Here is a 25,034-nt window from a genome sequence, read left to right as displayed (position 1 = left end):
TTGATATCAGATGATTTTTTTTTTTGAGTAATACTGAGGGTACACCTTCTAAAACGAGGTTCAATATTCCAAATTTTACATTAGCTCAGCACATCGAGATTCCTCTTTACATATACATAAAGGCATGACCTTGTCAACAACTCATTTGTTTTAACGCAGCCAGTTTTTCCATTTTTCCCCTCTCAATTATGGCTTCCTTTCGTGCCTTGCATCACAAAATATATATATATAAATTCATAAGTTCTATTCTCGTTACAAAAAAAAAAAGAAAAAAAAAGAAGTACAATCTGAAATCAGTCATGACAGTAACAGGGCTGCCAATATTTAGAAACCCAATTCAGGAAGATTATCAGAGTAATGAGGAGGATACATGTGTGCTACATGCATTTAAATGAAAAAACAAAAAACAAAAACAAAAACAAATCCCAAATCAGGGAGGCTTAACATTCTCTTATCCTGACATAAAGAGAAGATATGATGTTTTCAGGAAACCCCCTGCAGAATAAGTAAGACTTGTCTACTCTAGAGTCATTCTGAGCTTGTACGCGAAGGTATACAATTGCCCAATATTTGGATTGCAATGGGCAGATTGTACATCTCGCACATCAAGATGTCATTGAAATAATTATAACTTGCATGTTTTACTAAGCAAACGTCTCCTCTGTCATGGACCAGTCAGTGATAAGATTTTCTTTTTGTGAATATTGATTATACATGTATTCTGTACCTTGAACAATGTACACATATAGTGTAATGTATAGTTATCTGGTTCATGATGTATTATCTGACGTATAGGAATGATATGATTGTAGTCACTGTGAACACAGTGAAGATATACATTTATCAAATATTTCAACACTTGAACTTGCAATGACAGAGTACCCCTATCCAACACTCTGGTACTAGTAATTGAATAACTAAAACATATTCAATAATTTGGCGTGAATAAAGCCTCCCATAACATCACACCTGCCAACCCTGAAATCCAATTAACTAGCAGGAATTAATGGGAGAAAATTGTACAAAAAATGGAATGTTCACCTACTATTTGTAGCTGTCACATATCACTACTGACAAGTATTCACAACAACAAAAATACCACAGTGATAAAAACATCTTCTTTCTTGAAATATATTGGGATATATATTCCTCTCAAATATGATCAGTTGAAAGATATGAACTATTCCTCTTCAGAGATTTCATTTCAATATGGAAATTTTTTAAGGATTTATAAACAATTTATGAAAGACTTCATGGTGATTTATTTTATGCCACCTACACATAATACAGGTGTATATTAAGGTACTGTGACTGGCAGCACTTCAAACTCTGAATAACCACAACTTTTCTGCAGGGCTTTAAAAGAAAACTTTCACTGCTCAGATTGTTTGCCTTACTCTCTTAAAGTCAACATCAACGCGGAATAAGGCTTTTTTAACGGTAAGTTCAGCCACTACAAAACTACATGTGATGATAATATTGTGTTGCCATGGCGATGTCGAAATATGACACAGTTCTGAATCTAATGCTCTTTTAGAGACGAAATAAGTAACCATTTACTATGTGTAATTGAAAGTAAAAGCTGTGGGCAGGTTTAACTGCCTAAAGAAAGAACACGAAAGATACTTTTCAAACTTTTTCCTTTTATCTCTATGTATAGATTTTATAAAGCTCTGTAGTCTGACACTGGCACTATTGCGTGACAAGGTTTCACTTGTGACCTTTGGGGCGAAGTGGTGTGTACTTACGTTTCTTACATGTGGACGTGGGCCACCACGAGCATGTCCATGAGAGCTGGTCTCATGGACTGTTGTCAGGTTTGGCATCCTGGACATTACGTTTGCCCAATCACGTCAACCAGAACCTGAAGTGAATAGACAAACAAACAAACAAACAAAACAACAAATAAGCCTCTGGTTTTGACAATGCCGCTTATGACAGTCAAAAATAATTCATATTATTTGTTACTATCCAGGGCAGTACAAACAAACATTTCTCTCCTCTGTCCAAACTGGCATTGAAGGCAAGGGCCCAATACCTTTAACCCTTTCTTTCTGCACCAGAGACTCTGGCTAGTGTGTACAGCTCTGAAGGGTTATCTGTGCCAATCCGCACTCAGAGTACACAAAAAGACTTACCAAGCAAATGCTCATTTACACATAATGTAATGTACTTGCCTGACAGTCACTTTCAGATGCCCAGGCAAGTGGGCCTACAGGGAAATTATCCCTGGACATGATGGGCAAAAACAACAACTACAAAACAAACAAACAAACAAACAAACAAAACAAACAAAACTAAATAAAACAAAACAAAACAAAGCAAAACAAACATAAACCATCTTCTTTCCTCACCTAACATTAAACTTTTGGCACTAATTGATGAGTAAACTCGGCCATCCTTTGCACACATGTTGCATTTTCACATAAGTATCCTTGTCTTTCATTTCAATCAATAGGTCCTACAGCTTTACACAATGCATTCATATGATCCCCCCCCCCCCACAATAGAATTCATCACATATTTAAAAAACAAACAAACTAACACACGACATCACCAAATCCATTTCAGGTTTACCTGCTATGTGACACAGTTCGTTATCAAACTTAAAATACAAAAACCAGATTGTGAAATCAACTCCATGATTTCATGAGACAAAAGATGTAGAATGATAAAAAAAAGATCATTATTTTGCAATGCTGACCGCAGGGTCACCCATTGTGCTCATAGAGTGTAGATCCCAAAACAGATTGTAAAGTGTTAAATACATTGTAGTATGCATTCAATTCAATGTGTATACTATTATTGTATGCAGAACTTCAAAAAATGTTACATGCCACACATACAAACATTCCAGCAATAAATTTGGTGGCATTGTGTGAAAAAAACCTAACAAAACAACAAAGGCCAGCACAGTGGTACATTGCACAGTCAGATTCTAAAGAGCACTATCTTAGAAATATGTAATTTCTGATTGAGATATTACACCATGATTCCTCTGTGGAAATCAACTGATACTCAGAGCTAAAGAGCATGTAAGTACTGAAAACTGAAAACCCTCTCACCAATCTTGAAGGATTACATAGACAGTCCATTATTTACACATCTGGACGGGATTAGCTTACGCCTCATCAAACTCGGCTAACACTCACTTGGAGGAGGTTGATATCATATCTTCCCTGTTTCAGTTTCAGTATGGCTAATATCATGGGTTCTGGGAAAGCAAGACTCGGGCAGCTTTCAGACACAAAGAGTTATCGTATTAAATATCTACAATACTTCACATGGACATATGTCATATGAACATGTGAGCATTCAGACGTGAATAGACATGGTATGGATACAAATACATACAAACATACATACACACACTCACATACATATGTACATACATACATACATACAGATGTACACATTTGTACATACATACAAGTTCTATTCACATGCACTTAAAGATGTTTGTTTTTTATCAACAGCTCAATTATGGAAAGTGATACGCACAAGCTTGCAAAACATTGTGCCAGCATAATAACAGCCAGCATATAAAATTGCGACAGCACTGTCAGCATTATATCTCCTCCAATGCATTACCTGATTGAGCTAAATCCAGGGCGATGGAGAAAGATTATCCTGCATGTTACTATAATGCATGGCTGCCTACCACTGCACATCAAAATAGGGAAAGTTACAAAGAGCAGCAGAGGGGATACAGTACTTGTATATTACATGCATCGAAATGGGCAAAATGCATTGTAGTTCCAAAATCAAGGAGACATTTAGATTCATTGTTAGGACATGATGAAATGGTCACATTTTCAGGGAGCCTCCTGCAATATAAGGGAGACCTGGTTAGCTCTGTATAATGATGTGGAGAAATGTAAATGACAAGTAAGTTGCCAAGTAATCCTGGACAATTACTTACTTGGAAAGAAAATCAGAATATATATATATTTTCCTGTCTCCTACTTGTTGCTCACAAACCCTCCTTTATTCTATGGATGCATAGAGAATATTTATATAAGGTATGTGATATATAAGGTATGTGATATATATCTTGATAATATCCCCTCACTCACATTGAAAGTCTTTTAATCAAGTGTTTCTTTGATGTACTTCAGTTTCTTAAACGGTGCTATGACATGACTATAAGCAACATGGCTGCTATTAAGTTCCTAGCAGATACATGTACTGTATTTACAACGTATGTGACTACAAGTGGTTACACTCTAAAGCCAAAACAAGATCACACTCAAGAAAAGGACTGGGTCAAATTCCAATCACAGGACTACAAATGCCTGTAACCTGCATCTGTAGCATTACACTGAGGGCAGCGAGGCCCAGACTGACGTCTCCTGCTACCTCTACTTCTACCGTAGGGACTGTGGAGAACAGAACGTGAGTCAAACACTGATCAAACATCCCAGCCATGCGTCACCAGTCATTGTGCTTGCACGCGGAACATTTTCACTCCCAGCACCCACACAGGTTTGGCACACTGTACCTTCACAGTAGGTGGGTACTAGTCTCGTTGCGTACTGCATCATGTGCAACATAATACACTGCACATTACACAGCTCTATAAAATGTCTCGGACGTGTAGACTACAATTGTACACTGTATGAACAGCAGGATCCAAAAAAAACAACAACAATACAATAGTTATTAAAATGTCACAGATGAATATCTGTTGACTGTTGAGATTACACAGAGATGACCTTATCAGAGAATAAGACCCCCCCCCCCCCACACACACACACATACAATATGTACACGCATCAGTTTTGTGTTCATGACAATAAGAAACTGACTACATTTTGTTCCAAATGATGAATAAAGAAAAATCCTGTTGAGCCTTGACTGGAAGGGGATTCACAATACTCTGGAACAACATAACAAAACCTTGCTTTTGGCTGTGATCACTTGATTTCCCCCATCATATCCATATACATGCATACTCGACTGGAATGATTTTGCTTTTCAACCTGAAAAATAAGTTAGTTATCTCATGCCAAATGTAAATTATTGTGCAGTGACTTTCCTATTAAGAATGTCTACATTTAAGATTCACAAGGTCTTCTCATTTGGGTGTGAAATAGGCCGATTCTGGACAGCACCTTTTCTTGTGGATTACTAAAAATTGTGTAACATATTTGAAGCACTTTGGATAGGCGAAAATTAGCGATAATAGACATACAATGTATGATAATGGATAAAGCTGCAGTGTGCACTGCTAGCAGGGTCTGCAAATCAGTCTAACACTTAACAGCACGCCTCCACTGCAGTAGGTGCAGGTGAAAATTAAAGAGCCTCGGCATGCTCATTCGAAATGCCCAACGGCTTACCATCAGCATAAACACTGCCAGTGCATTAGGGGCGAGTCTCACACAGAGTACTGTACAGATCTACATTTGATGCAGTGGGCGGAGAGCATTAACATTGTCAAATTGGGGGAGAAAAAAAAAATCACACCATCCCTGTCAAAATATCATACCTGCCAACATTTCAAGATGAAATATCTTACTTGTGGATTGCAAAAATCTTATTTTATATGCAAACTGAAGTTAAAAATCTTACTTTCGGTCAAATCTTCAGAAAATACACATGAAAGGTATATCTAAATATTTTTTAAAAATCTGATTTCTCTGACAGAAAATCTGATTTTGCTATTTTTAACATAAAAAATCTTACTGAATCTGATAAAATCTTACTAGTTGGCAAGTATGAAATATACTGTATATCCTGCATAAGCCATTTAATAATCATAATCTGTAAGACGGAAATAGTTGCAATATGCTTCCTATCACTTGGAAGGACAATCCACATATTTCAACATGCAATAGCACTGGTTACTACAAGAAGAGGCAATAAAAACTGAATCTAACATGGAGCGCAAGCCAGCGTAAGCCAGACAGAGAGGGCATCAAAAAGACAACCATAGCGTCCTATGGAGTATCAATCTGCCATAGACAGAGCTCATTCTGCATCGAAATGAGCACGCAAACCCCGACATTCCTCGGGATCACAGATGCTGCGATATCGCGTTATCAATATCAGTCACGATACACTGCCTATGGGCACAGTTGGTTCTCTCGGTCAGCCTTTGCTTCATTGATATTCCACACACGAACAGAGCATTAGGAGGAATCTCGTGCTACTTTGTAGGAAACTGAGTTCATGTGCATATATGTATGTATTTACACACATACATGTACTGTATGTGTTTCTGCAAAAGCTGTTATTCCCGCGTATGGACATTTTAGCGAATGACGACATCATAGACATTTTTGCGAGATCTCGTTTTTGCGATGTGACACTAAAGCTATCATAACTGCACTTAAGCCTTACCGTTCACAATATTTTTGCATGTTGTTAAATTCACGGGCCACCAGCGATTAGCGAAAGTCATGAAAAATAAATCCGTAAGTAGGAAAATCAAAGCTTTTACAGTAATGTACTTCAATGACTAAGATGCAGTGTGACAGACATAATTTTACACGTTTTGAACCAACTACAGTGTACATATATGTCACATGTGGAGAAAATGCTCAACTATAAGCAGTACCCGCTGCATGCTATAAGGATTAGAACCAACACTTGCTGTCGGGCGAAAGCTCGGTGGTCTAGTGGAGATGACGCCTGTCCGGTGATCAGGAGGTCGTAGGTTCGAATCCTGCTCGAGTATGTACGCCCATGATTTTTTATCATGGCTACTACTAAAACACTGATCAATTCAGTGCTTATTTACGTCGATGTAGGGCAATTTGTCAATCAGTTGCAATGAAAACATCTCGACGGAAGAATTTCATGAATTTGAATAACAAAGCAGTACCCGCTGCATGCTATAAGGATTAGAACCAACACTTGCTGTCGGGCGAAAGCTCGGTGGTCTAGTGGAGATGACGCCTGTCCGGTGATCAGGAGGTCGTAGGTTCGAATCCTGCTCGAGTATGTACGCCCATGATTTTTTATCATGGCTACTACTAAAACACTGATCAATTCAGTGCTTATTTACGTCGATGTAGGGCAATTTGTCAATCAGTTGCAATGAAAACATCTCGACGGAAGAATTTCATGAATTTGAATAACAAAGCAGTACCCGCTGCATGCTATAAGGATTAGAACCAACACTTGCTGTCGGGCGAAAGCTCGGTGGTCTAGTGGAGATGACGCCTGTCCGGTGATCAGGAGGTCGTAGGTTCGAATCCTGCTCGAGTATGTACGCCCATGATTTTTCATCATGGCTACTACTAAAACACTGATCAATTCAGTGCTTATTTACGTCGATGTAGGGCAATTTGTCAATCAGTTGCTATGACTACAACAGTCGCCATAACAGCATTATTCATAATACAACTACATAGGTATGTATCTACAGTGGAATTCAGTTGAAGTTTGTGGCTACAGTGGCAAACATGTTACATCAATCTTCATTAGTTGAATTGCCCCTTCTATAAAATGGAAATTTACTTGTAGGCATGAATTGGCTGTTTGCTAGGTATAGTGGACCTCTGGTAGACTACATGTTGTAGGGGCAAGTTCTAGGGTTGTCAAAGATACATTCTTTTTATCAGGAGGGAAATGCTAATTTGCAAACATTTGGAAACTTGTCTCTGAGTCTCACATGATCTCCCTTTGCTGAATACAGTGCAAGAACAAGTTCGAGAGACCTCTGGTAATTGAAGTATGTTACATTTGTAAAATGAAGGTGTCAGGGTGCTACAAACCCAGCTTACTCGTACCAGGGACAACTAAAACTGAGCGCTGTCAAATAAGTACGTGTACTGGCATTGCCTTCAACAAGTATCTATGCCTTGGCCCTCTACTATTTGGGCAAGGGGAGAAATATTTGTTGCCATGACAAGGGTGACAGCTGCACACATCACATAAACTGTAAGATGTACATACTGTACGGTAGGTGCTGAGTATTTCATGGGGCGGTTTTATTTTCATGAATTTTGCCCACCAAAAAATTCTGCAAATTTAACAGCCCGCCACAATATTGCCTTCTGGTTAAGTGAGTCTTGCTAAGTCTGGTAGCGAAGTAATAAATGTGCAACATGGGCATGCAGCAGCTGCACATAGATGCCTAGGCTACTACACTGTACATCTCCATAAACAAGTGCACACTGTATGCATGCCAATATTATGCTGAGCACATGTACACCATACTATATTTGCATTCCTGACAGCGAAGTTAACCATCCTCGAAATTGTCTTACAACGGCCAATTGCAAAAAAACATTAGGCCTGCAAAATAATTGGCATACAGTAATTTCTAGTCTGTGCATGTCATTCTGAAAAATAATGATCACTTACATTGTACAGCACTCCCCACTTCCACTCAGTTTTTATATTTTATCACAGTACCATTGGATACTACTAAAAGTCCACTCATAGATTTAAATCTAGAATGCACTTAAAATGTATTCTTTCATTTCAAAAACTTACTACATGTATAACTCCATACTAGTTTGAAACCATAATAATTACAGTAATTCAACCGGGACATCATACTTTGAATATGTGATATGTTTATCATCACATTTCAAGCCAATTTCTTTGAATTTCTTCAGAATAATCTAAATTCATTTTGTTTACAGCTGTTTTTTCCATTAAAGTGATAACTGGCATTTTGTTTTTGTCACACTGTTGTGATTGCAACTGTCCATGAAAAACTAAATATGAATGCCATTTCTATGTTGTTGTTGTTGTTGGTTTTTTTTTGTAATTCAAAACTTTGACTATGCATTTCCGCTAATTTCAGGTTGATAGATGGGTATTTTATAAATTTTTTGGTCTTTTTTAAACTATAGTGGGGGGACAGTTAGAGTACAAGGGAAAATTCAGCAAGCCTAATCCCCCTGCAAACTTTCAACAACTGTTGTAGCACATCGCCCTCAATTATTCTACCAATCAACCATCTCACGATCAATTGTTTGGGAATTTAAGGATGTAAATGTATGCACACTCGCAAACTGAGGATACCTGGTAATCTTTTGATTGCCCGCAATTGTTCCCTCAGCAAATCTCTGCACTTATATTCAAATACGAATTATATTGTCACAGACATGCGAGAAGTTGTCCTACACTTTGTAGGGGCACATTTAGTTATGTCCATGAATTTTAATAACCCATAAAAGAATGGTTCTGCTGACACACACAGTCCAAGGCCTCATGACTGTCACTCTGTATGGCACTGGGCCATACACTATCATCACGTTGGCTCCTGTGGTAAACACATCCGTTTTCTTTTCCCTTCTTTTGTTTTCAAGATATTCAATCGCTCAGTTCGTTGAATTTTTGGCTAGGGGATGTAGAGCAAATCTGTCATGCACATTTCATTTTAAAATACATGAATTTTTACTAGCAAATTGTAACATTGTACATACAAGTTTCTGTAGTATGTTTGAATATATCACTAGTCCATACAATGTACGAGTACAAAGCCCATTCCACACGAATGTCATGCTCTGTCAGATTAACATTTCTTTGTTCAAATGAAATTTCTTAGAAAAGGGAAAGTGTGGAACTGTTTTCAGAGAGTTGTTTCTTTAAAGGGTCTGTTTATCAACTCATTTCTGGCACAGAATCAAGGTTTCCAAACAACTTTTGGGGAGTTTTGGGCAGTTTATAAATGCAAAGCTGTTTTGATGGGGTTGGAAACAAGTTTCTGAAACAGCAAAAAAGGTACAACCGCAAACGTGTTTGAGCCTGAAATGCATTTCTGTAGAGATGATAAACACAAAGTCGTTATGAAATGCGTTTATAGCCCTGACCTGCCCACTGCCCATAACCACCAATAACTACATATCTCCGCTCCTCTGGTCAAACTGCGCAATGGAGTTGCGCAGTAACAAGGCCTCCTAATCGACTCATGACAGCGTTGACAAATTTTAATGTTTCAACATGAGAAACGCGATTCAAAAGCCGTTTGCGAATGGGTTTGGATAGTGGATATTGAAACTCGTTTAAAAAATGGGAAAGTAGATAAACGCAGCCAAAGACATTTTTTTATGCAGGCAAGTGGCCAAATAGAGGATACAAAATGTGAATATGATGATTATTCTTAGTTACACTATTTTTACGTTATGGCATGTGCTTTATATGTCAAGTACAAAAGTGAAAATCAGACAGATATTAATGCTATCTAATTCAATAGTTTGTGTTTTACTATGCCAAGTTTGTAACATTTTAAAATTGTGTGCTTCTACTGGTCCGAACACAACATTTGCCCACAAGGGACATTCCATCAATATGCAGTGTTCACATTTTAGCATGTGTGTGTGTGTGGGCGCGTGTGTGTGTTAGACTGGCTTTCTGTTCTCCTTGCTAGGTACCTCAACAACAACCTACATGTAGTCTGAAACTGAAGTAGCTATGCACTCTTATGGTAAACTCGTTGACAGCTGGAAGGGACACGCAACATATTAAGTATGAAATAAATATCATCACATTAACATGCTATAAATGCTATTGAATATATAGATCAGGAAGTGCCATGGCTGATCTATAAAAGCTCTACGAAATGTCATACCAATATGTGTGGTACACTATACATCTACAAGCCATTTATAGTGTTGCTTTAGAAACTATACATTTGTATTACAGACAGGCCATACAATATAGGCCATACAATACAGACTGTGTTTAGTGTGTACACAGACTTTATATTTGTTCAGAAGTGATAGACAATAGTGTCTCTTCTATTTTTTTTCTTTACCCTGAAAACTCAAAAGGGAGTGTGCAAACACATAGACCTACAATGCACACATACTCCCTCCATACAGTGATGGATTTTACAAAATCCCTAAACCAACAACCATGTTTTCTTTTAGAAAAAAATAAAATATGTATTTTACACATGTTAACATCAGAACTGTGGAAAATCCACACACAATCCCAGTAGCAGTTTATATGTTTCACTTTGCCATGGAAGGGAAAGTACGTTCATCACTGCCTACTGTAAATCCATCGAGATGAAAACATACACAGCGTTGTTCACGTATATCATCCGGTACATGTAATGTTGTACATGCACAGATTTTGTTGTCATTTTGGTTGCTCACTGCTCTTTCAAACACACATGTAAACAAAACCCTAGAAATATTACTGAATTATCAGAGAGGTCAGTATAAAGAGTACAGAATCATATTGGAATGTTTACATAACATGCAGCGCTCCTACAGTTAGGACAAAAGGACTTACATACTAAAATCACCTATAAAAGCAAAATAAACCATGTCTGAAATGTTGACATCTTTTCATTTCCATCTCATCAATCAGCACGTAGCTAAAATAGTGGAAGGGGAGGGAGAAACAACATAAAATCTGTCGCATCTTCTGATTGGCTAAAATGCCTGTATGGGTAATTTGGAGCTACTGCAGCACTATACTGCTGATCATTGAGATCCGGTTTAGTGAAGCATAATTAGTGGCCTTGATTGTGCATATATTGCATTGTCTTTCTTCACCATGATCCAGGTTCATCACACTATTTATTGGTGAACATAGCACAGCTTCTAGCACCACAAACCTACTTGCCTGTTTACCCACGGAAACAATAACTCACTGAGGTGCCAGTTAAATGAATGGACACTTTCAAAACTGTGCAACCAATGGGGCCCTTGCTAAAATACCCATTCAGAGGAGTAAGAGAAATTGTAATGCTCTAGACCTCATCCACTTGATACCCCTGCCTTATACTTCTTAGCTAGATGCTGGTGCCTTTGAAAACAGAGAAAACATATTTCAAACTGTAAAATACAGAGATGTCAAACTGATATGTGGTAAAAACTGCATTAGTCATGAAGACACACAATTTTTGACCAGAATCTCTTGCATATTTTTTTTATTTTTTATTTTTTAATGAAGCAAGTGCTGGCATATAAAGGAGAGGATATTAATATGGAATAGAATATTGTGCAAAATACAATTGCACTGTAAACGCAAAACATTTCATGGTGTGGAAATATTTGCAAATTTGGGCTTTTGAGGCAAAATAAAATCAGAAGTGACAAAGGACAACTGAAGTTTCTGGAAAAACCAAAATGACGAAAATGCAATTACAGTGTCAAACAAAATTGCAAACTTGGCATGTTCTATCTCTAAAATAATGCTATGGCAAATAGGATATTAACACGCCAGCAGTGTTTGGGTGGTGAAATAAATACTATTTGACATAGATGAACTTTGTCACTTTCTTGCTTGTGTCAAGATTGATGAATGTGGCTTAGTGAGCCAAGAAACCAGTGGTAATGGATTTGCAATCATATTTCCTGCACCCGCACATTACTGATGAAACCTGACACCAGAGCGCCAAACTGCAACTGTGCCAAACAAGCTTGTGTCCATTATGCACTAAACCTGCATCAACATTTGTCTGCTTTCTCTAAAAACTCCACACGACAGGGTCACTCTTTGCCAAATCACAATATTATAACAATGACATTTAAGCCAATGGTATGTGTATACTATCATTGTTGTTATTTTATCAATATTATCATAATAATTATCATTTTATGATTAAAATTATCATTCTATTATTATCATCATCATCATCATCATCATTTCATCTATTTCTCTATGCAGCACACATTAACTATTTATGATTCATATTCATACTTCATAAACTCAAGCCATACACTACACAGCCTCTGGAAGCAAAAATAAAAAATTAAATACCAGGGCTTGACATAAGTCGTTGCACAGCGGCCCAGGGCCACTAAAACTTGATGTCGCATCACCAAATTTTCAGAAAGGTTATCTCTTGGTAACTAACTTGGGCAACTAACATTCAAAGTGGACTTATTTCAGGTCAATACATTTCTTTTACAGGCCACCAAAATTTTGAATTTTAAGGTTTTAATGCCCTGAACATTCCATCAGAGAAATACAGATGAGCCCCTATACCAATATAATTCAGGATTTTGTTTTGTTTTGTTTTGTTTTGTTTTTGCTTACAATGTCTGTGTGGTTTACGTACTAATATCACTGCAAAAGGGAGTGCAGAAGAAAATGCATTATATCTGTAGAGAAAATGATAGATCCAGGAAAAATGGTCAAATCAGAACTGTGATAATATCCTGTACAACAAAGATGAACATCTAGAAACGAGGCTCTTAACCCATTGAGGATGGACTAATTTTGTTACAACACACATTTCCCATACACACCTGCCCGAGTATACTTGGGACTCATCCTCAACGGGTTAAACTGGTATTCTTTTTATGTATGAGTCAAACATATTTCTATTTTGCCATAATTTAACAAATTTTAAACAAGTGTGTGTATATGTATAGCTCATATTAGTAACTTTCTTGACATTATTACATCACTTCAGAAAACACGCATCTCTATATTTTGCATATGAATCACAAACACTGCATGCTATTCATGTCAAGAAAACAAATCATATCAACAATGAAGATTGGTCCTTTTGCACGTCAGCTACAGTATCAGAGGCAATATGATAGTAAACTGGACAGCAAAAGAAAGTACCCACTTCTGTCAAAGGCCGCACACAAAAAATTAACCCCCTAAAAATAATTAATTTTTGTGCACAGGTATGCTGCAACATCCATTAGTAATCACATACCCAATAGCAAGTGATTATCTTTATTACCAAGGAAAAAAAAAAAATGACATGCACAGCGTCTTGGTCACAAAATCAAAAGTCACAAAATGTGGTAAACAGAATGAGCCTTAACAAGATTTACGCAAAATCAATGTCACAGGACGAAAAAAAAAAGCAGTCACAAACATCAATTTTCAATAAAGTGTATGTCCTCCTTGTGCCTGGACACATTCCAGGCATCTCTGACGCATGCTCTGGACAAGCTGTCTGGCGTAGTCGTGGGGAAGTTCTGTCCATTCCTCCTGCAGAGCTTGGATCAATGTTGGTTGTTTAAAAATGTTGTCCATTCAGTGGCCTTTTATGCATGGTGGAAAGTGCTTTTGTGTGGGACTTTTGATTCAGTGACCAAGATGCTGTGCATGTCAAGTTCTTCTTTGTTATGAAGACATTCACTTGCTTATGTGCATGTGATTTGTAAGGGGCATTGTAGCATACCTGTGTACAAAAATTGTTTATTTCTAGGGGATGAACTTTTGTGTGCGGCCTTTGAAAGAAGTGGGTACTTTCTTTTGCTGTCTAGTTTATATGAGACACTACTTCCGAGTTAACCGTAATATGATCTGATGATGACTAGGTTCACAAGAAATCAGAGTGTACAAATATTTTGCTGCTTGAAGTTTGACTGGAAATCAACATATCACAAACAAATCGTGCATTGAATTGAAAAACCGACTCTACTCTTTTTTATTAGGAACAAAGAGGAAAAGCAAGGATTTTGCTAATAATTATGTCCCTTGGGCCCCATTTCACCAGACTTCAAGAATAATACAATGTACTTGTGCACTCAACATTGCATGGGACACCATGCTAAGTCCCAACAACTATCAATTCTGATACATGTAAAAAAGGTTTAGCACATTACTGTAAAAGTGGATATTTTCACACAACTAATTTTTCGCGCTCGGCTGGACAAGAAGAATTTCGCGTGTTTTTAATTCCGCAGAATCAAGACATCAACTACTGCAACATACGACAAGCAAAAATATTCCGATGTTTTTATTTTCGCACTAGTTTCTGGTTGTGCGAAATGCGCGAAAATTTCCACTTTTACAGTATGTAAAAATTGTACAAATTAGCACCTTCCTTTTCTATTCTTTTTTTTTCTTTATATGTTTTATTGATTTCAACTATTAGCATACACACATTCCTTTTCTATTCTTAGTGTGTGTGTGTGTATGTGTGTGTCAAGTTCACAACTTTTATGACAAACCATACAACAAACTACAGTATCAGATGTAACAGTACCATCGGCATTTTGTATATTGGTATAAAAATATTGGGCAATTTGATAATCAGCATTAAAATTCAATCCAAATTTTAATCTAATTTCAATTGTTATTCAAATTCATGTTTGATTATAAAAATGCCTCTATGCTTGATTCCCCATTGTCAAAATAATAGATTTCAATCAGTGTTGTCACATCCTAAAATTCAATATAGCATACAGCTATAAGTTTTTCAAGATCTGCTCTAACAGTTTTCCTACTTTTTGAATAATTATCTAAAGTTTTGTAACACCTCCTTACCCATGCACATGCTGAACAATGCCAGAGTTAAATGTCTATTAATAAAGATAGATGAACTTTCAGCATGTTAATTTACATGTAGAGTGACAGCCATATGATTAGAGTTCAGTCAAATTGGTACAGAATTGTGTAATCCCTTGTATCTCAAGCCCTTTGTTATCACTCCTTGGGGTGGCTCTGACATCAGGCTTTGGGGGTTTTTTCATCCCTGACTTGATGCGGAAGCCTGCTGATCAATCGCCACCCATGCCCATCCCACATAATGTCTAACATGACATTTAGGCTACATTGAGAGTCAAGAGAAGGGATGTGCAGGGCAATCAGCTGATGACCACATACTGCATTGCACTGTGCAGTACATGGGCAGCAGCAAACACCTGTTTCATAGAACACACATTGTATCATCAAAGGCATTGTGGGCTTTCTTGCTCATATTCCTCAATGATACAGTCACTACATTGTGATCATAGTGTAAAAACCACTAGAAACTGTCCTCTTTATTTCAATATTGCATGAAGGAAAATGTAGGACATTATAATAAGATCTAAAGTACAGGGCTCAGACAGGAAACATCCTCCATATCTACAATAAAAAAAAAAAAAAAAGTGAATAAATTGCTAGTCTCGTTCCATACACCTGTATCTGTATTGTTTGTTGTTGTCGCTGTTTGTGTTTTTTTTTGTTTTTTTTTTTGTTTTTGTTTTTTGTTTTTTAGAACAAATACTTTTTGAGTCACCTTGTACAGATTGTTAATTTTCTAGTACTGATGACCAGCTCTGTTTGGGGACCACAGAACACATGTAGTGTATACAACCTGTAGGGCTTTTTACACTAGCAAATTTTTGCTTAGTCCCGTACCAATGGTGGGGCTAAGGGGGGGGGGGGGGGGGGGGGGGGCCTTAGCCCCACCGTTGGTACCGGACTTTCCTTAGCCCACTTTCTGTTTACACTTGTTTTTGTCAAAGTGGGCAAGCCCCACCGATAATCCCGTACTATTAACACTGCAACTGCGGTGCTAACCCCGCAATTGCAGTGCCAAGCAAGCGAGTGTAAACAGAACGAAAAAATAGTCCGGGGCTAAGCGACGCCCAATCACGCCCACTGCCCAATAAGAAACGAGGTAATCAAATGCTGCCGGTGCGTGCGTGTACTTGTACAGTGCACAGCATACTCATGAATATTTATGTAGTTTGGAAAGTACTGGACTAAGAAATACGAGTGTAAAAAGGTCAGTTTTCTCCTTAGCCCAGGACAAGAGCTTAGTACGGGACTTATTGGCGAGTGTAAAAAGCTGAAAAAATTGGTACGGGACTAATGATAGTCCTGGGTCAGAGAAAGCATGGGGTTAAGAAACACAAGTGTAAAAAGGGCTTATGTGTCTAAAATAATTCATTCAAAGATTAAAAAAACCCAAAATCTATTGCATGTGTTGCATTGAGTTACATTTCTGTTTCAGTAGATTCTGTAAATTCTTGAACAAAAAGTGATGCTTTTTTGTGAGGGGGGGGGGGAAGGATGGGGTAATTGATGCTGAAATTTAGAAATCCAGGAAAATAATTTGAAGGGATCAGCCGTCTATAAATTTTGTGAAGTATGCACAATTATTGGTATTGCCAATGTGATAAACTAGCAAGCAACAAAGAACAAACACTCTACCAAATCAAAACATGAAAAACCTACTTAATGATGCCTAAATTAAACCATGATTAAACTGTGGAAAACCAACAAAGTAAATGTTTGGTTTTCTTTTTTGTTTCTAATGTGTATCACAAATTACCCGGTACCTAAGTAGAAGGGGTGGGTGGGGGTGGGAGTGGGGGGTTGGGGAGTTGGGGAGGGCTGAGTCACACCACGACCGTCTACTTGTATCTCCTGTGTGGCTACATGTATGTACTGTAGCTGTGCCTGCTGGCCATTCCACTCTTCCCTTTCTCCTTCCCAAGTCACCAGGACATGTCACCGAGAGCATTGCTGGCATCGCTGGTGAATGATGTGGACTTCCAGCCTTATCATTCCACAGAGACAGACTTGATCAGTTTGACACCGCGCATTATTTATGCTCACACTTGCAGGTGTACTTTATACATCAGTATGAAGATGCTCGCAGAACGTTTATCAAAACTGTGCTCTTCGCTACTTGAAAGCACAGGCTATGGAATGGGGGGGGGGGAGGAGTAGCAAGTTTAGCTCTTTATCAAAAAAAGAAAAGAAAAAAATAATTGGAAAAATATAGAAGAAAACCCACAACACTCAAGGGTTCTGCTTGTAGATTATATTCTATTCAAAAAGAAGAAGAGGAAGAAGAAGAAGAAGAAAAAAGGGAGGGGGTGGGGAGGTCCACTGACACTTGACCCAGCCCTCCAGTCTGGAGGCCCCACATTGCCCCTGGACACTACACATAATATGATGCTACTGAACCCTAAGAATACCATGTGGCACAAATCCCTACTATAAATGTCCAAAGAACAGCTGCACATCTGAAGGATTGTACACGTGTATACATGTAAAAATCTAGTCAGAGTTATATAATGCATCATAAAAAAACTGAACAATGAATCAAGATATTAACAGCTCTTGAAAACGAACAAAAATGAAAGAAAAATCAAGACAAGTGGCAAAACAACCTCATTTCATTACTGTACACACTGTTATTTTTGCAAACAGATATTGTCGCCAATCGACACAGAGGGCTTCATACATGTATGTAAGCGCACTATTACCTCAGCGCATGGTGACATTTTCACGTGTTGTTAAATTTGCAGTCCAACTGTGATTCGCAAAATTCAGGAAAATTAAACCTTCATGAAAATAACAGCTTATACAGTATTCAGTCATGACATCGTAAGTACAATTTTTTTATTCTTGTTTAGAAAGAAATTCTGAAGAAATCAACAATGGAATGTAACAAAATAATAATAATTATTATTATTATCATTATAATTGCAACACTTGGAATCAATTTATGCAAAGTCATCAAGGTCCATAATGTTATTTGTACACTATGATGTGCTGGCACTATCAAAGTATGCAGATCTAAACCACATCTGTTTCAAATGTCATGTCATGAATCATTTATTACTTGTCCTGACGCAACATAGATGTTGATATTTTTAACTTGTATGGTTGGAGGACACGATAATGATAAACTTACATAATCCATTATGTCAGGAACCCACTCAAATTCTTTACAGAGACAGAAACTAGCGCTGCTGTACAAAGACGCAACTTTAGAACTACACAAGGAAGGTCTACTGCACTAACAAACGCAAGGTACTTGCAAACAGGAAGTTAAACAATTAACGAGAGGAAAAGATGGCAACCAGAGAACTTTTATAGCGTCACCACTCATCTGATTCCATCCTCACCTCGGTCAGAAGACAGCGTGACTGATTAGATAGCATGTGACCTCGCTGCGTGTCAAACCGATCACATACACTTCACGAAGTCTTCTTATCCTGGAAAGACATCAGATGGAAATTATTCTCTCTCTCTCTCTCTGGCTCTGACACAAACTGATGCGGGAAACATTCTCCAGCAAAGAGAGGAGAAAACACCGGGGATTCATGGCCACTGCTCCGCATACATAGAGCTACTGCCATCTTCTGAAAACCTTAATTGAAATCGTGCTCTTGGAGTACTGACAGTAGGTACACAATGTAGATCAACTCAAAGGCTTTAACTGACTTTACATAATTGCGTCAGGTTTTCTACAGAATTATGCAATACCATGCATGAATGCATATGTTGTACCATGCATGTTTGAATCCCCTGTATGCAACTGAAATAATTCTTTTATCATTTGAAACTGTGGACTTTTTAAACTGCTGCCAAGAAAAGTACATACTTTCAACTTAAACATTCCTAACTTAAACAACTCGGAATCAACTGTGCTACACACTCAGGATGGAGTGCTTTATACAGGAACTAAAGTACATGTGACCCCTGTTTACACAATAAAAGAGACAAAATTCTGACTCAAAATGCAAGCAACAAACTACTGTTGCAATACAGACTGACATGGCAATCTACTTTCCCCAGTCCTCACAACATCCATCAAGTTTCACTGCACCACAGTGGATCACGTCTCAAAGTGAAACTTACGCACTCCAGGAAAACACACATTACCAATACATGTAAATGTGTGACATTCTGTATGTTAGGCCACAAACATGCATCAGTTATTATTATAGCCACTATTAATAGCTTACCAGATATTCAAAGTTGTGTTTTTTTTTTTGTTTTTTTTTAAAGAGACAGAAAAAAAAAGGTACCGGTACTAGTTTTGTGTCACAAGTTGACGCATCAACTTGTATAACTTGTAGTCATTACTGCTCCTCCATGCAATTCATTTCATAATGACATAATGCTACACAGCTCTCTTGCCCCTTTGGCCTTGTTTCTTTTCAAAGTAAAGTTTGTAATAACCTTCGGAAATCAAGGTCACTAACATTGCACAAAGAAGTTTGTATTAAACATATGATACTGAAGTACAAAAAGCACACAATCTAGACAAGACTAGGATGAAAACAAGAGATCATACATGTACATAACAAAGATATATCATTTACAGTATTTGTTGTCATCAGTGAAACACTGGAATAAAACAAGAAATTCTGCTTATGAAATGAATTCACAATGCACTGTTTGGAAATCAGATAGTGGTAATGGAGGCCACATCCTTCTTGTTCTCTAAACTATTGAGATCAAATCTTCAGATGTCATTACAGTGTCAAGACTTGAATTCCATGATGTTCAAACTCCCAAATATACAATGCCTTTATATTGCCATGTTACAAATATTTCCAATCAATTTTCCACACCATATTAAATCTATCACTCTCCCATGTTTCTGTACAAAAGATCAATTTGATACTGATTCTCCAATCCACGTGAATAAATGTTTATGAAGTACCATATCAGGATAGTAAACAATGTGACTGAGAAGCATTTCACATCACATATTATGCATGTGATACACATCAGGTATTTGATTTGGTTTTCTTTTGTTTAAACTCCTTCTTTTGGACTTTATGTACTGTACATGTACATGAAGATACCTTTTCTGAATGACTGAATGCTTCTCATAGTTCTAGTATGATATTCTTTATAACATTTGTGATAAATTTGTGTTTGGTATGAGCTTAGAGGGATGATGTACACATGTAGGTTTGGGTTGAGATGGGAGGTTTAGATTTGAACTTTTTATGAGACAATTACAAACTACTTAAGAAATATGAAAGAGCATACAATTCTCAGAGGAATTCAAAATGTATCTAATAAATACTGGTTTTGAAATGGCTGAGATATACATATAAAAAACAAAAACAAAATAAAACAAATAGGACCAAATAAAAGATGGGTCCCATCTTTTATTAGGACCTCTTTGTTTTTGGATATCCCAGTCGTTTCAAAACCAATTTTCATCAAATAAACTTCAAATTCCTCTTAAAATTGTATGCTCTTTCATAAATGCAGTTCATAAGAGGTTTCTCATTCTTTTTTTTTCTTCAGAAATAAGGTAAGAAAGCAGAAACCCCATCTCAACCAAAACTATACCATTCCTTTTATCCTTTGAGATGCAGGGTCCTGTAAGGCCTGGTAAGAGTAGTCAAATGCAAACACTACATGCCAGCTCTGTGATGATCAAAAAAGAGGATGACAATCAAAAAGGAGGAAGACAACAAGAGGAGTGCTACAAGGAGCCCCTACAATATTTACCTCAAAAGCACTGTGAGGGTCTACCACAAAAACAACACGTACTAACTGGTCTCACTGAAAAGTTCAAGGTAACCACTGAAGCCATGTAAGCCATTGCCCAGGCTCACTGCCTACGCAGTCAGCGCAGTCTGTGTCAAGATGTCTAGCTGTAGACACAAAAACCACAACTGGCAGACACTGCCAGGACGGAGCACAACTCAACAAGACTGCGTCTCCATTCATGCATTCAGAAGTCGCATCCACATAGTCTGAATAAAAAGTGACTGAGATTTGATTCTTGAAACAATTTTTGTTGTACTTGTTGTTATTATTAAATACCTGATGGCCAACAGAGACATTTGATTAAAAAATGGGTTTTTTCATCCTAAAATGTTTCCTTTCAATCACTGACCATTTACAAACAGCTCTTACACAGCAGTCATTATGTCATCAGTCATGCTAAAAAAAAAAAAAAAAAATACAATGCATTAAAAAAATTGGTTTAAAAAAAAAAAATTCCTGCTTGCCAACAGGCACCGAGACATGGTACCCATACTGTGGAGGGCAGGTGCTCAACTGTTTCACTTGGCCAGCAGTGAGTCTTAATTGCCCAGGGCAATCAGGTAAGTGTGTTTACAGCAGCATCCTGAATTAGAATTCATAATGCTCGATGTTCAGTCCTAGATTTTGAAGTACATGCTGTAGAGTGTAATTGTCCACCTGTGCTATATTTAGCCCTAGTAGTCTTGCATTATCTTGAGAATATGTGCAATCATCTAAAACATAACAATTTCTTGTTATGTATGCACTGCTACTGGTACTGAAAAATAAAAGCAATTGATTTCTGACTGATTATAATTTGAATGCCAGCAAACGTAATTTCATATGGTGCACAAAAATCAGAGGAATCATAACAATTGCTGAAAGGTCGCAGGAATACCATGTTGTACTTGGTAGTTTGCATGTTCTGATCTATTTTGAGGGAATATCATACAAATAAATCATTTTTCTCAATAAAATGTACAGGAATTGACCTTATCAAATGTCTCTATGATCTGAGAGGAGTCGTGATGATAAACAAATGTCACGATAGTACCGAGTCCACTACCATTTCATATGTAAAACAAATAATACAGCATTACTTAATAGATTAACAAAAGTGCATTATTGAACTACCATGTATGGGACTGTGTCTATTTACACCTGGACATGGCTGAAGATGACTGGTTTTTAAAAGTAAAGAGGTACCATATATATGGAGCAGAGGTCTGCAAGAAAGTTCTTCAACTTTTAGACAATACACTTGTACTCCCAAATATTTTGTAAGAAATTAGGATTGGGATGATCACAGGAATTTCTAGTTCAGCTGAATATGATCTCAAATTCAAACTTGCCTAAACATAAACACACACACACACACACACACACACACTTATGATGTAAAGACAATGTCAAGAGGTTTCCTTCATCATGGAAAAAAAAATGATTACTGTCACAACATTGGGTAGCAGCGAAGCAAGCTAGACACATGTGATGTCTCTACACAATCACTCACAGGATCAATGTGAGATACCAGAGGTTTGAATGTTATGTGTGATCAGAAAACCTAGGTAATTAGAATGAATACTATTTAATATCATGCTGATGTGATGTCTGCTATTAACAATGACATACCTAAAGATGAATCTGAACACAAATTTTAACCTCTTTAAGCCTCTGAATTCAAATCTAAATTTTGTGGACGTCTTAAGTTGGCTGTGTCATGGCCAGGTGGGGTGGCGTCAAACTCTAACCCGATGGCCCGAATTCACAAAGGTGGTTTAAGTTTAAACCATGGTCTATGCTAATTTCTTCTGCATACGTGTAAGTGCGTGTGACAGATTGCGCATCTTTACTTGTCAATGGCCCTTCAGTGATTACTTTCAAGACCAGACTGGAGTGAGCATGGGCAAACCAACGTTTTAGCTCCACATAGACGAAAATGCTGAGAGCACAGAAGAGAGCCAGACAAAGAGACAGGAAATAAAAGAAAGGAAAGGAATAGAAAGGACAAGACTAAACCACAAGAGGAAAAACTGGAAGCCAGACTGCTGTGACAACACTCCAGCATTCTTCCAGAATCTCGGGTAAAGTAGTCCAACGGTAAAGAGCTTGAATATTTTTCCTTTTCAATGACATGACAAACACTTTAAAAACTGTAGAATTATGGTCAACATGATGAATTTCAATTGCAAGGATGTAGAATCTATAGTTCTTATCTTTAACAATGACATAAAATAAGAGAACGTCAAGAAATCTGAGACAGTAGAGTTCTAGCTAGATTCTACACACCTCTAAAAGATCTTTTTTTTTAAAATAAAACTGCAGAAGAAAACTCCTGTGGCTGTGCCTTTACAGTAAACGTAGATCAACCTTGCCTTAGTCTAACTACTTTTGCTACACTGTCTGTCTTTAGAAAGTCTACCTATGAATGACACATTGTCTGACCTAGCCCTAACCAGTTAACGTTAGACATTTAATATGTAGAATCTAGTACTGTAAAAGTGGATATTTTCACGCGCCTAATTTTTCGCGCTTGGCCAGGTAAGAAGAGTTTCGCATGTTTTTAATTCCGCGGAATCAAGACACAACATACATTTATTTTTACGTTAGTTTCTGGTTGCGCGAAATGCACAAAAATTTCCACTTTTACAGTAATCAAGTAGACCCTACACTAGTTTACACCTGCACCCATACACCAAATCAGGCACTGAACAATTTGACATTGGACATAAATTATAGCACCAGCACTACTTAGCAGGTCCTAGACACAAATCAAATCCTTTTTCTACACACAATGCACTGTGCACCACAATCATCAATTGATGCTGATCAAGAAAAATAAGTCTAATCAAATCTTCATTAGACACAAGTCACATATGAACAGTCGGATTTGGATTGTGCAGCTGAGAGCCGAAGTTCCTAGCTACACGATCCATGCATGTCCATGACTCCATGGGCGACTGTCGGGCAAAGTAAGGCAGGCGCACAGGCACACCGAGTGCACTACTACTGTACAGTATCACAGTACCGGAGGCGAAGCCAACACTACTCAGGCAGTGCAGTGACTGGCTAACTGTGTACAAGTAACACGAATATAATGTAAGCGCTTCTAATACAGGCTATGTATGCACCAACACCCATATTGCAGGTTCAATATGAAGCTACTTACAGGGGTCTTGGCAAGCGAATCTATCCCTAAGATTTCGCCTAAACAGCTATGACGAATCTTTGCTGCTGTCAAACCGGGTCTTCTGGTGGTACATGTCCTGAATTAGTCCAGAATCGGTTCTAAAGTCTCGCCCACCTTCATGATCTGTCACTGTTTGAGAAAAGATGGCTGATCGTTGAGCCAGTTATTTCGGCTATTTCCGGACGAGTTTCAATTTCCGAAGCAGGATCCGAACACGATCCGAACACGATCCGAACGCGTCGCACCAGTTCGACTTTTGCGGTCGACGAAGGATGAGGTCACACGGGTGGAAATGTTGACAAGTTGGCTGTAGATGGGGTTGATCACATTTTAGGCAATGTGTTCTGTGGTCATTTCCTATGTGTGGTGAACAAACATCGCTGGACGAAATCAGGAGAGGGTGCGTGTGCGTGTGTGTGTGTGTGTGTGGGGGGGGGGGGGGTCACTGAAATTAAGTGTCTTTTTTTTTTTCCTAAGGAATGCATTCATCACAATTAGGGCCTATATCTTTACTTGGTTGTATACTTCAGTTGTCTGCTGGTGGGTTACTCACTGCCCAAGTTGATAACTAGTAAATAATAATGATAATGATAATGTAAATGATGATAATAATAATAATAACAATAACAATCATCATCACCATCATCATTATCATCATCATTGTATCTATAAGTCTAATCATTATATTGTCAATGATAACAATAATAACAAAAAGTAATAATAGATAATAATGAAAATATGGCAATAATCATATCACTGTAAATTCATATTGCACAGTTTCACCCAACTGTGCATAACAATGTAAGTAATCAAAATAATGGTGTATATCGTATCAGACGCATAAATGACATACCAAATGGACAAGACTGAGTTCATGTTTAATCACTGTAAAGGAAATTGCACCCAAATCTTGCCTTACCATTGTTCTCCTTAAAATTGCAGTATT

The 25,034-nt window shown here is 37.6% G+C and overlaps 1 protein-coding gene across 4 annotated transcripts in view; it reads right to left on the bottom strand.

Annotated features, from left to right (window-relative positions):
• LOC140229643 (MAP/microtubule affinity-regulating kinase 3-like) overlaps positions 1-24,227 on the bottom strand; it is a 127,084-nt gene extending 102,857 nt beyond the window's left edge. For 3 of the 4 annotated variants that reach the window (XM_072309888.1, XM_072309897.1, XM_072309894.1), the window contains exons 1-2: positions 24,068-24,227; positions 1,749-1,864 (exon numbers count right to left, since the gene is read on the bottom strand). In XM_072309888.1, coding sequence (XP_072165989.1) covers positions 1,749-1,835 — 87 coding nt within the window. In that variant the 5' untranslated portion in view covers positions 1,836-1,864; positions 24,068-24,227. The remainder of the gene's footprint in view (positions 1-1,748; positions 1,865-24,067) is intronic. The other variant, XM_072309905.1, reaches the window with a different exon arrangement.
• Between the last annotated feature and the right edge of the window lie 807 nt (positions 24,228-25,034).

The sequence above is a fragment of the Diadema setosum genome, chromosome 1 (genome assembly GCF_964275005.1).
Source record: "Diadema setosum chromosome 1, eeDiaSeto1, whole genome shotgun sequence".
NCBI lineage: Eukaryota > Metazoa > Echinodermata > Echinoidea > Diadematoida > Diadematidae > Diadema > Diadema setosum.
Note: the sequence above shows the minus strand (reverse complement) of the source record. Positions and strands in the feature narration are given on the sequence as shown.